This window comes from Sceloporus undulatus, chromosome 6, assembly GCF_019175285.1.
Source record: "Sceloporus undulatus isolate JIND9_A2432 ecotype Alabama chromosome 6, SceUnd_v1.1, whole genome shotgun sequence".
NCBI lineage: Eukaryota > Metazoa > Chordata > Lepidosauria > Squamata > Phrynosomatidae > Sceloporus > Sceloporus undulatus.
Window position 1 is genome coordinate 127,033,759 of NC_056527.1, and position 12,431 is coordinate 127,046,189.

Genomic DNA, 12,431 nt, shown 5'->3' on the forward strand with positions numbered 1-12,431 from the left:
TTTTAGCTATTTATATATTTGAACTACTTTGGAAAACATTTTGACCATAAAACGCATAATTAACTCGTGTTTATTTACAGATATTAAATTCAAGCCAAATACATGGGTTGGGTTTCAACTGATTGGGATTGTGGAAATGTTTGCTAGAAGACGTTCAGAATTTTCAAGAACCCTGTTAACTGTTGTTTCTCATGTTTCTAACTAGCATGTGAAAGGGAATCTGGCATTTAATAATGGCCAGGTATAAACTATGGAGAGCCAGCATGGTATAATGGTTTGAGCATAAGAGTATGACCCTGGAGATCAGGGTTCAATTGCCTCCTTGGCCAAGGAAATTCACTGGGTGGCCTTGGGCAAGTCACACATTCTCTGCCCCAGAAAACAAAAATTAAAGCAAACTTCAGAGACGTGTGAAATTAGAAGGATAACTGAATCCTAGTCTGCATATTAGCCCAGTTTGTATTGAGGTTCACAAGGACTGAATTCTGCCAGCACCACTAAACAAGGGCTGCTAGACTCAGTGGCCATGAAGAGGGAGAAACCTACCAAGCCTCCTGCATCTACACAGCAGTGCTCCCCCACCAGCTTACTTTCTCCCACACAAACCTGGAATACAAAAGGACTACTCATGAAGCCACATTTCTGATCTTTTCCACTCTTCTGGCCTTTCCCATTACACCAGAAAAAGAAAAAAAGAAGAAGAAAAGGTTACGTTCAGTACCAGAACTGAACTCATAGTCCTTTGCTACAAAAACACATCTTTGGTTACTCTGATGTTTTTTCATTTAAGCAGTATAATTAGGATTTGCAGGGGCAATGGTTAACAATTAATATTTAGACACCTTGTGTCTACTATGCAACTAGAATTCACCACTAGATCCAAATCTAACTTGTGCATATTTCTGAGCCTTAGATATTACACGTGGCCAAAAACATGTTACTACCACAAAAACAAGCTATGTGCATGATGGGGCAAGCCAAACATTCATGCAAGTAGCCAGACAAGAGCCAGGTGTATGTCTGTCCAACAGCCACAAAACAGTAAGATACAATATGCTGGCTTTATATTTTCTTCTACTAAATCAGGGGTAGGAAGTCTTTGGACTTCCCAGTTTTTGGATCACAGATATCCCATAACAACCATGTTGGCGAAGGTTTGGAGAAACTCTGTCCCGAAACATTCTGCCGGTGTTTCCCCATCCCTGCCCTATGCGGGTGTGATGGCAACCAATTTCATGAAAGGGAAACGTATAGAAAGATCTTTACGAGTTTCTGGATACTTACAGCTTGTAGCTATTACATGACTACATGTGGATGTCATGCTGACAATGTGCCAGACCATTTTATTTTTCCTGGTTGCTGGTGACCACAGTGCCCAGCAGCCATGGCACAAATAACTCAGTGATTTTCCTGTATCAGTAATTTTCTGTGGTATGGCAGTTCCAACCCAGATGACAACACAGATCTCTCATTCATTGCTAATCACCCCTCAGTCCTCTATCAAGAAACAGACAACACAAATGGATAGATTTAAGTTTCCCAAATGGCATCTACAGTTGCAAAAAACCTCTAGCAGGGACAGCCTCTCATTCTTTTCTTATTCATCCATGAACCTTACTGAATGATCTTGGATCAGTCATGATTTTTCAATATAACCTCCCTTAACAGACTCTTGTAAGAATATGGGGAGAAGGGTATGACAATGTATGCCACTCTTATCTCCTTGATACAAGGTTAGGATACAAATCAGATACATAGAGGGCACCTATGACTTTCTGTTGGGGGCAAATGAACATAGAATACAAGGATGAATACAGGAGGCAACACATATGGAAGAAATTCATTATTACACCATATCCAAACATCACTTTAAGTCATGCTAAGTGAGCTTGGGCACTGAAACCATTTACTTCTGTCTGAACCTTAATTTTGCAGAAGCTGGGGAAAATTTAATCAGAAAGTGAAGAGCTTCTCGTGACATCTAAAGACAAGTTCCTGGTTTGTTGCACCCCACCTTGTTCTTGAGGAAGCTTATGCCTCTGCAAAGTCTTCAGGAGAAGCATGATCCACCTCATACCTAGCTTACCTGTAAAAATAAGCCATCTGACTTCTAGCAATATTGGCAAAATTTATCATTTTTTTTAATGTGTAAAGAAGGCATGTGGGGACCATAAATCTTGTCTTTAAAGAGTATTAGGTTTCTGGGTATGCAATTCACCTTGGAATCAAGAAGCATAGTCCCCAAGCACCTTGTTCATATGAAGAAAAAAGTGATGCTTTTGCTTCCATGGAACAGATACAGGTTCAGTGAGGAATAGCTTTGGGTGTGTGTGTGTTCAGGTAGGTCCAATCCCTCCACCAGAAAGAGAACCACTCCTGATTTAAGATCTAACCCCAAAAAGATGGTACATTCATTTCCCCTTGATCTTGATTTAGCCCCTTTAGCTAAATCTCAATTTCCAAATAGGAAAATTCTCTCTTGCTCGCTCATTCTCTCCCTCTCCTTTACTCCTTCTTTCTCTCTCCCTCTGTGCTTGAATAACCAACTGTGGCCAACTGTGGTTGGTATGTAATGCAAAATGCTTAATGATATCCCCAGGGGCCATTACTACATCTAACCCCCCCCCCCAAAAAAAAACCCAGCAACCCTAACCGTTCCATACTCTGAAGCCTCCGCCTCATGCCTACAACCTACTGGGGGTCTTGTTTTTTGAAGGGCCCACACCAGTCACTTGTTGGTGTCCAATGCAATGCAATGCAATGTTGGTGCCCCAGCCCACAACAGCTTTGCAGCACACACCCTCGGAGGCAACATATTCTGGTATGCAAGAAATCATGCTCATTTCCTCAGTGTTTGCAAGAAATCAATTATTATTCTACTCCATGTTGCTCCCTTAAAGGGGAAGAGGGCACAAAAATAACACACCGGAACTATAGACCAGTGAACGACACGCACAAGACTGGAGACCCATCAAGAAGAGACCAGTCAAGAGGAAGGCACAGAACAAAACCGGCTTCAACAGAGCATTCTAATAGACCTGGAAATTGGTCTATAAAGCTGAAACTTTATATTCTCCTCTCTTCCCCTCACACCCGCCTCACTCCACACCTCCCACCAGCTCCTAGACAATATGCAGTTTCAGAGCAATCATGCTGCGCGCATAAATGAGGCCTCGCTCAAGAATTCCACATCTGGAAGAAGTTTGGACTCCTGCGTGAGAGACAGCATGGCTGGCTATGACCTTATAGAGCTATCTGTCTCTTGTTAGGAATACAGTACTTTTTCCATTAAGCGATTAGCACAGAGGTCAGCCAGCAAAGGACAGAATTAAAACCTTGTTAATACGTGCCCAGATAGGTCCTGCCACCTCACAGCATCTTGAAACACAGGCGTTGCAAAATCTAGAGCTATGTGCCAGCCTTGTACAACTCGGCCTATCTGCAAACCAGGAGGGATTCAACACTTACATGTACATTACTTCCAACTGTCTGATTTGGCAGAGACAGCTCCAATTAGTCCTCAGTCATCCCACTTCTTTCATTAGCTTTTTAAATGGTCCCAGTTTCTTTTTTCTCCTCCGACTTTCCCCCTTTGTTCTCAGCTTACTTCCATTGCTGCAAACTGAAGTGCAAAAGTACTTTTCACTCAATCCATTCAGGAGAAAGAAGAGAAAGCGGCAGAATCTTGCCCTTCCCAGTAGGTTTAGGCAAAAGCAAACTGTTGCAGCCTTTCCTTGTGTGTTCTTTCTCATTAATAGATTTTTCCATCCTGACCACACTCTGATGTTGCTTGGCCATGTGTTTTCTTCTGGGAAATGTTGAAAAGTATGCATATATCCCTCCAAATGGAAGAACTCACTCACAGTCAGTGCAGAACTAACTGGTTACAAATAATGAGTTATCCATTGTTAACTCTTATTGCAATAACTAAGGCACTCTGTTACATTACAATTGCAACTTAAGAGATAACTTCAGTCCCTTTGCAGTGTAACTAACTTTTTAAAGGGCTGTTTATAATTATAGATTAACTGTTACCATCCTAAAAGATTCAGAGAGGAAGGAAGAAGCTTTTTTTTTACATCTCTCTCTTATGCATTTCTGGCCACTTATCATTTTTAAACATGTCCAGCCATTTTCCAGCACCCACATGTTTGAGCAAGGGAAATAAATCACTTCTTTGCAGAAAATCCAGCTTGCGCCAGCATCTTGTACCTGCAGATGTGCAACTGGCTCCAAAATCAGCAATAGCTGGCTCAAGCTACTGGCAAAGAGTCTAAAGAATATTGTGTACCTGCCCTGGTTGCAAAAATGTTACACCTTGGCACAGAAAAGTGGATTGGGGTGGAACTCTGTGGCAAGAGGACTAGCCAAGGTTCGGCCAGTGGGCCCACATTATCCTCTGCATACAGCTGCACCATGATCTAAGCCAGTGATGGTGAACCTTTTAGAGGCCGAGTGCCCAAACTGCAACCCCCAAACCCACTTATTTATTGCAAAGTGCCATGTTCCTCTGGCTTTCTAGTAACAAACTCTGGCAAATTCTATGCTGGGGTGACGGCACATGTGCCCACAGAGAGAGCTCTGAGTGCCACTTCTGGCACACCTCTGGCTGCCTGCCTTACTTTGGGCTCCTCAAGGCAGCAACCTCCTGCCCTGTCACATTACTAACATTATGGGAAGTGCCTAGGAGAAAGATCAAGTTACTTTATTCCCCATAGACACCTTTTGATGGGGAAAACAGGAAATCAGCCATAAATTAGAGAGCTTTAAAAGGAGAGTTGACATTCATGAGCATCTCTGGCAACAGCCATTCTATATTTTTTTATTATCAACTATTTGCATTTATACACCACCTTTCCTTCTTTAAATTCTTCTCCCAACTGTCTCCTTGCAACAACTATGTGAAGTAGATCAGGTTCAGAAACAGTGTCTCACCGAAGACGACCCAATCGTTTCCTAATTCAGCGGGGAGTGGAACTTAAATCTCTCAAGTCCAACGCTTTAACTCAGAGATGGGCAAAATGCAGCCCTCCAAATACTCCCCGCAGCCCTAATAAATGGTGCAGAATCCTGGGAGTTGCAATCCAACCATATTTAGTGGATTGCACTTCGATTGCCTCTGCCCTAAATGGGTGTATTGTGTATCTTCAAGTAACTTCTGACCTAAGATGACCCTATCATGGGGTTTTCTTGGAAAGATTTGTTCAGAGGAGGTTTGCCATTGCCTTCCCCTGAGGATGAGAACATGTAACTTGCCCAAGTTCTCACAGCGAGTTTCATGGCTAAGCTGGGAATCAAATCCTGGTTTCCAGAGGCACTAGAATGCCTCTTTATTCACACGATAATCACTGGATAATTGTGATACAATGCAATGTCGTGTGAAAATCTTCATGCTACTGCACTATATTGATGAGAACATCCAACCATGCTCCTGTCCTTTCTGTCTGTGTGATAAAGTCCTCAGACTACTATGCAACACAGGTTCACTTCTGCTCTAAATAACCTGGGACTTACTAATAGCAAACTCATTAAGTAGCCAAAAGAGCACTATTTAGTATCCTGTCCATCTAGGTATCAGTATTCCTAAGCCATGTCTGCATGGGCCAAATAAAATGGACTCCCCACATCCTCTCTGAACAATGCACAGCTCAATCCCTGGCTCTGGTGCAAACTGATTTTCCATGTCTAAGCAAATGGGTTTGTCTCAACATGGCTCTATCTCATTTAGACCTTATGGTCGCTTTCTGACTTTTCAGAGTTGAGGAGGATTGCAGGCTAACATATCTGGAGGGCACCAGGCTTTGTGGGAGGCCACTGTAGCATATAAAAGTAATAAGGAATGGGAAATGGAAATGAACATGATTACCAGAATAAACACATATTGGATGAAAGCCCCTTTGCTTTTGGATAGCTTGTTCTCCAGCCAAAATGATCCAGCTCATACACAAGGCAGGGGGTTGAATGGCAGTCAGAAGCCATTATGAACTAAGCTTTGTATCTCATCTGTTCTTGGACAGAATCCTTCTGTCGCTCTTTAGAAGTCTTGGCAACTTGAGGAGGATCCAGCTTCATCCATTCATTTAGTTGAACAGGCAGCCCACATCCATACTATGCAGATTCAATGTTATGCAAAGACCTCCTCTGTGCTGTTCATGCTATCTTGTATTGCCAGGGAGGCCAGATGTCCTCCTTTTCCAGGACATGTCCTACATTCCAGCCTTCTGTGAAGGCGGAATTTCAAAATGTCCTCCATTTTGAGCATAGCTAAGGAGCATGAATTTACATTTCTATGAGTGTTTTCATCTTTTGTGTCCATGACTTTTCTTGAATGTCCTACATTTGCAATGCCGTGTCCTCCTTTGCAGTTAGGACACCCTGCGTATTGCGCCTGCTGCTTGCGCTATCCCTTGCTGCCATGTTCATCACTGAATGGCTTGTGGTGATCAGCTCATGCCCTTTGCCGCTCTTGCCACTCGTGCCAGTGAAAGGGTCGTGCTGGCATAGTGGCCATGCTGGTGAAGGAGTTGTACTAGTTTTAAGTGGCACTGACATGTCCATCTTTCATTTTGCTAAGAAAAATAAGAGTTCCACAGAACCGATCCCTCACATGATCTGTGGGCCACCAGCACATGCTGCAAGCATGCTTCCATCCCAAAGTCGCTCATTAATAAAGCGGAAAGCTAGGAATGCATCCCCTCCCCTTTATGAGCCATGGTCCTGAGCGCAAGGTATTAACTTTCTGCGTATCAAGCTGAGTTCACCGTCTTTCTGCCAAAATTCAGCTGCGATATTTCCTTGAAGGTTACGAACGCACTGAAAAGAGGCACATAAGTGAACCCGCTGGCATCAACGTTCCTTCCTCCATTAAAAGGAAAATTGGCACAAGGGTTAGATTTTTATGAAAAGAGACGGCTGCACCGCTTTCCTGGTTTCCGAAAGAGGAAGGGAGAGGTAATAACCGCACTCTTTGGATACAGCCTCCCACTTTCATTATGCGCCGTCATCAGATTTCAAAGAGGGATGGAAAAATATTTTAAAGCCATAAAGTGTGACATTTAAGCACAGCCCAGGTGGACTCAGCACTCCTGGACCTTTGCAGACTTGCTAGCTCATTACTCTTAAGCATTCACTGGTTATTTATTAAAGCATTTATAGCTCAGCTTTGGGTTATAACAGCACCTCAAGGTGGCTTTTGCAATCATTTGAATCCGCAATAAATTATATAGGAAAACAACTAAAGCAGAACTGGTATCAGGAACAAAAACACTGGGTAATATACAAGTAGCAAACTGATTTTCTGAGTTGTTATTGTTGTGTGCCTTCATGTCATTTCTGATCTATGAAAACCTTAAGAGAAGGAAGGAAGGAAGGAAGGAAGGAAGGTAAGACCAGAGGCAAGATTCATAAATTGAAGGTGCATCTACACTGTACAAATAATGCAGTTTGACGCCACTTTAACTGCCATGGTGCCACCCTACAAAATCCTGGGATTTGTAGTATTGTGAGGCACTAGCACTCTTTGGCAGAGAAGGCTAAAGAACTTGTAAAACAACAGATCCCAGGATTTCATAGGATGGAGCTACAGCACTTAAAGTGGCATCAATTTGCATTATTCCTATGGTGTAGATGCACCTCCAGATAGCCACTTCAACCAATCCAGTCTCCTTTGCAACATATGGAAAAGTCTATATGCTCTCCTTCCCCCGCCCCCTCAAAAAAGCCTCTCAGTTTTGTAGCATCTCAGAGATGGAAACATGACATGAACATAAGCGGGCTAAAGTCCACTTTATCAGATGCCTGGAAGTGCTTTCTTAAGTACACAGGGCTGTCTGTGTGTGTTGGAGGGAAGGTGAGTAATAAGGCTGGAGGGAAAGGAAGAGCCAAAAAGTAAAGACCCTAACAATTTGGTTCAAGCTCACATTGATATAAAAGTGTTGCTGTGATTTTGCATGCCTTTCAAGCTGGGTTGGAGAACCTGTGGCCTTCCAGGTGGTGTTGAACTTCAGCTTCCGTCAGCTCCAGACAGCATGGCCAGTGGTTAGGCGTGAGGAGTGTTGTAGTTCAACAAGATCTGGAGGGTCTCAGGTCTGCCCACCCTGATTTAAGGGCTTCGATTCCCAGCTCGGCCATTAAACTCACAGAGTGACTTTGGGCAAGTCACACTCTCTCAGCCTCAGGGAAAGGCAAACCTCCTCTGAACAAATCTTGCCTTAGGGTCGCTATAAGCAGAAACGACTTGAAGGCACACAACACACACATATACTTTGTGTTTTTTCATTTCTTTCTGGCCTCGTTGCTTATGATATCTCTGACCAATTTAGGATATAATTTCGTGACTCTTAGGAAGTGAATCTCTGGTCTGCAAAATCTAACCACCGAAATATCACAGCTTGGAAAAATTAGTTTTGGATTACAACTCCCAATATCCTCAGCTAATGCGGTCACTGCCTTGGGATTCTGGAAGTTTTACTCCAAAAGGCAACTTTTCCAAGTTGTGACTTTCTTTTCTTTTCTTTTGTTACAAAGCTGATACAAGCTGACATGGATATATAGGGATTCGCTCTCTTTATTGTTTTCTATGTCCGAAAGCCAAAAGTTTGCATTAAAAATACGTGAAGATGGGTATGATCCTGAGAAACTGGTGCCAAATTTCTAAAACAGGATGCATAGTTATGGCGCTGGATGATCGGATTAATGAAGTGGGTTGGCCTTTGCTGTGTTGCCTGTTTTGAATCATAGCACCATAGAATTGGTAGAGATGATAGCGATGGAGAGTCTACCACTCGGTGTATTTCACTATACTAACAGCTCTTACCGCCATGGGTAAGTTCTTCCAAATGTTTAGGTGGAGTCTCTTTTCTTGCCATTTGAATCCACTGATTTGTGTCATAGGCTGCATCCACACTGCAGAAATAATGCAGTTTGCCTTAACAGCCATGGCTCCATCTTATGGGATTCTTTGGATTTCCAGACCCATTGCCATCTTGGTTGCCTTCCTCTGGACATATTTCACCTTGCTGGTGTCCATTGTGAAATGTGGAGCCCTGATCTGCTCAAACTATTCAGTGCGTTCTGATCAGAGCGCAGTCTTCTCACAGTCTGGACACTTACTGTGGAATTGCATTGGCATTTGGGTCGCCACTTTACAAAGTCTGGCTGCATCTATGCAGCAGAAATAACACAATTTGGCACTGCTTGAACTGTCAGGGCGCATGGGATTTGTAGTTTGTTGTGGCACCAGAGCTCTCCGACTGAGAAGGCTGAATATCTCACAAAACATGGTTCTCTTTCAGTGAGTCTCAAAGGGGCCACAAGGTCTCTCCATCCTGACTCCACAGACTAATCTGGTTATATCTTTGGATTCTATATGAAAAGCATGCCATAAAAGCATCTGAAGAAGGAAACTTTAGTCACAAAAGTGCCACAAGATCTCTCTTTCCATCCAGATTCTACAGACTAACACAGTTATAACTTTGAATTCTCCCACTATAGAAAGCATGTCAATAAAAGCATCTGACGAAGTAGAGTCAAATCTAGGAAAACTCCTGCTGCCAACTTCTTTCTTTCGGTGACTCTCCAAGGTGCCACAAAATCTCTCTCTCTGTTCTGATGCTACAGACTAACATGGCTATATCTTTGGATCCTACCTCTATGGAAAGCATGCCCCTAAAAGCATCTGGGGAAGGAGGCTTCAGTCTAGGAAAGCATCTGGGGAAGAAGACATTAGTCTAGGAACGCTTCTGCTGCCAACTTCTTTCTTCTAGTTAGGTTGTTCTTTCATGGCTAGATCTTTGGATTGTGCCACTATGGAAAGCATGGCACTATAAGCATCTGAGGAAGGAGGAGACTTTAGTAGGAAAGCTCCTGCTGCCAACTTCTTTCTTTGGGTGAGCCTCAAAGGGTGCCACGAGATCTCCACAGACTATATTTACTAGTATGGAAAGCATGGCACTAAAAGCATCTGAGGAAGGAGATTTTAGCCTAGGAAAGCCCCTGCTGTCCACTTCTTTCTTTTGGTGACTCTCAGAAGATGCCACCAGATCTCTCTCTGTCTACAGACTGATCCCACAGACTAACACGGCTATGCCTTTGAATGTTACCCCTCCGGTTCGTGCAAAAAGGCGTTGCATGGTTGCAACGGAAGACCTGAGTCTGTGTGACCCCCCTCCCCCGACCTCTGAGCATGTGCCGAGTGCCATCCATCTCTCCTACTCACAGGGTGACGGTGCCGTTGGGGAGGGCGCGGGGCGGGGGCGGCTGGGCCAGCTCTTGCCCGGAGCAAGCCACCCTCCTCCTGGGGGCCCCTCCGGCCAGGCCCTTGCCCCGCTCGCCCCCGCACTTGCAGCCCCGCAGCTGGAGCGGGCATCCCGCCGAGAGACCCCCGAGGAACAGCAGCAGCAGCCCCGGCAAGAGCATCCTCCCGGAGCCCATCATCGGAGGAGGAGGAGGAGGAGGAGGAGGCAGCAGCCCAGGGGCGCCCTCCAGCCCCGCCACTGGCCCCAGGCTCCCTCTGCCACCTTCTGCGGGGCATCGGGAGGCATGGCTGCGAGGAAGGCAGGCAGGGAAGGCTGCTGCCCCGAGAAGAAGGAGAAGAAGGAGCAGAGCGGGGCAAGGAGCCCGTCCCTCCCCTCCAGCCCCCCCCCGGAAAGCCCACGCCTCCCGCCCCGGGCCCTAGCGCCTCCCTCGCCCCTCTCACCCTCCAAGGGAGCCCCAAAGGCCATCGAGACCACCCCCATCCTTTGCAGGAATCTACAGTGATAGGGTCCTAAGGATGGAAGAGATCCTCCAAGGGACGTCGTGCTCAAACCACTATGCCATACTGCCTCTCTTCAAAGGCTTCTCTTCAAATACCAGTCCACCCCCACTTCTGCCTTTCGTGACTATACAATTATAGGATCTCAGTCTTGGAAGGGAGCCCCAAAGGCCATCTAGACCACCCCCATTCTGCCATGCAGGGCTAGACAATCGTAGGATCCTAGAGATGGAAGGGACCCCCAAGGGATATCCAGTCCATCCCCATTCTTTTCATGAATATACAATGATGGGGTCATAGAGAGATGGAAGAGAGCCCCAAGGGAAATCTAGGCCTTCCCCCTTCTGCCATTGGCCATCCAGCCTCTGTTGAAAAACCTCCAAAGAAGGAGACTCCACCAGAATCTGAGGGAGTATATTCCACCATCAAACAGCTCTTACTTCCTCATGTTGAGATTCCGCCTGTTGTTTGAATCCATTGCTCCAGGTCCTCTTCTCCGGAGCAGCAGAGAAGAAGCTTGCTCCGGACTCAATATGTGTGTGTTGTGTTCCTTCAAGTTGTCTGTAACCAATGGCAACCCTAAGGCGAACCTATCATGCAGTTTTCTTGGCAAGATTTGCCATCGCCATCCTCTGAGGCTGAGAGAATGTGACTTGCCCAAGGTCACCCAGTCACCCAGTCTTCCTGGTCTCCCAATGTCCTTGTTTAACACTCAGACCACTATGCCATGCTGGCTCTCTTCAAACACTCTCCTCAATATGACACCCCTCCAAATATTTAATGTTCCTCCTAATGTTTAGGTGGAATTTCTTTGTCTGGAGCTTGCATCCATTGTTCAGGGTCCTATTCTCTGGAGCAGCAGAAAACAAGCTTGCTCCCTCCTCAATATGACATCCCTTCAAATATTTAAACAGGGCTATCATATCCCCTCTTAACCTTCTCTTCTCCAGGCTAAACATCCCCAGATCCCCAAGTCTTTCCTCATAAGGCATGTTTCAAGGCCCTTCACCATTTTGGTCCCCATCCTCTGGACATGCTCCAGTTTCTCGACATCCAACCCATCTCCTTCATTGCCCCATCTGCTTCATCCCTAGGTCCTGGTGTCTGGTGTTTGACATGTGTTTCAGGGCATTTATGATCATGGCAATGGCACTATGGACATAAATATAAAGTGGAAAAATTCATGAGATTGTAAATCTATATGGTAACTATCCAGATGCCAGCCAATATTTCTGTTCCTGCCATTCGACGCAAATTCCTTTAATGCCAGCCAGACTCTTTACCTTCTCCCTTCATTCCTATTCTTTCTGCTGTGCTGCCATCTACAGAATAGTCACTCATGCCAATTCATAGAATAATGATTGAGTCTCCCTTATACAGAATCACAAAATCCAAAGTACTCCAGTGATACGTTTGCTTTCAGATGCTTCGCTGTGCATAAACTGCACAAAAAGCATTTTAAAAATACAGTGCATAAAATAACCTTCAGGCTAGGCTTATAACATGCATTTGGACTTGGGTCCTGTGTCCAAGATGGCAAGATTTGTTCAGGGGAGGCTTGCCATTGCCTTCCCCTGAGGCTGAGAGAGTGTGACTTGCCCATGGTCACCCAGTAGATTTCATGGCCAAACTAGGAGTCGAACCCTTCTCTACCCAGTAGGCTCAAACAGACACAAAT

General features: G+C 44.9%; 1 protein-coding gene across 1 annotated transcript in view; it reads right to left on the reverse strand.

Moving 5' to 3' along the window:
• Nucleotides 1-10,601, reverse strand: part of ADGRA2 (adhesion G protein-coupled receptor A2) — a 72,342-nt gene extending 61,741 nt beyond the window's left edge. The window contains exon 1 of the mRNA XM_042474925.1: nt 10,217-10,601. Coding sequence (XP_042330859.1) covers nt 10,217-10,434 — 218 coding nt within the window. The 5' untranslated portion in view covers nt 10,435-10,601. The remainder of the gene's footprint in view (nt 1-10,216) is intronic.
• Nucleotides 10,602-12,431: the final 1,830 nt, after the last annotated feature.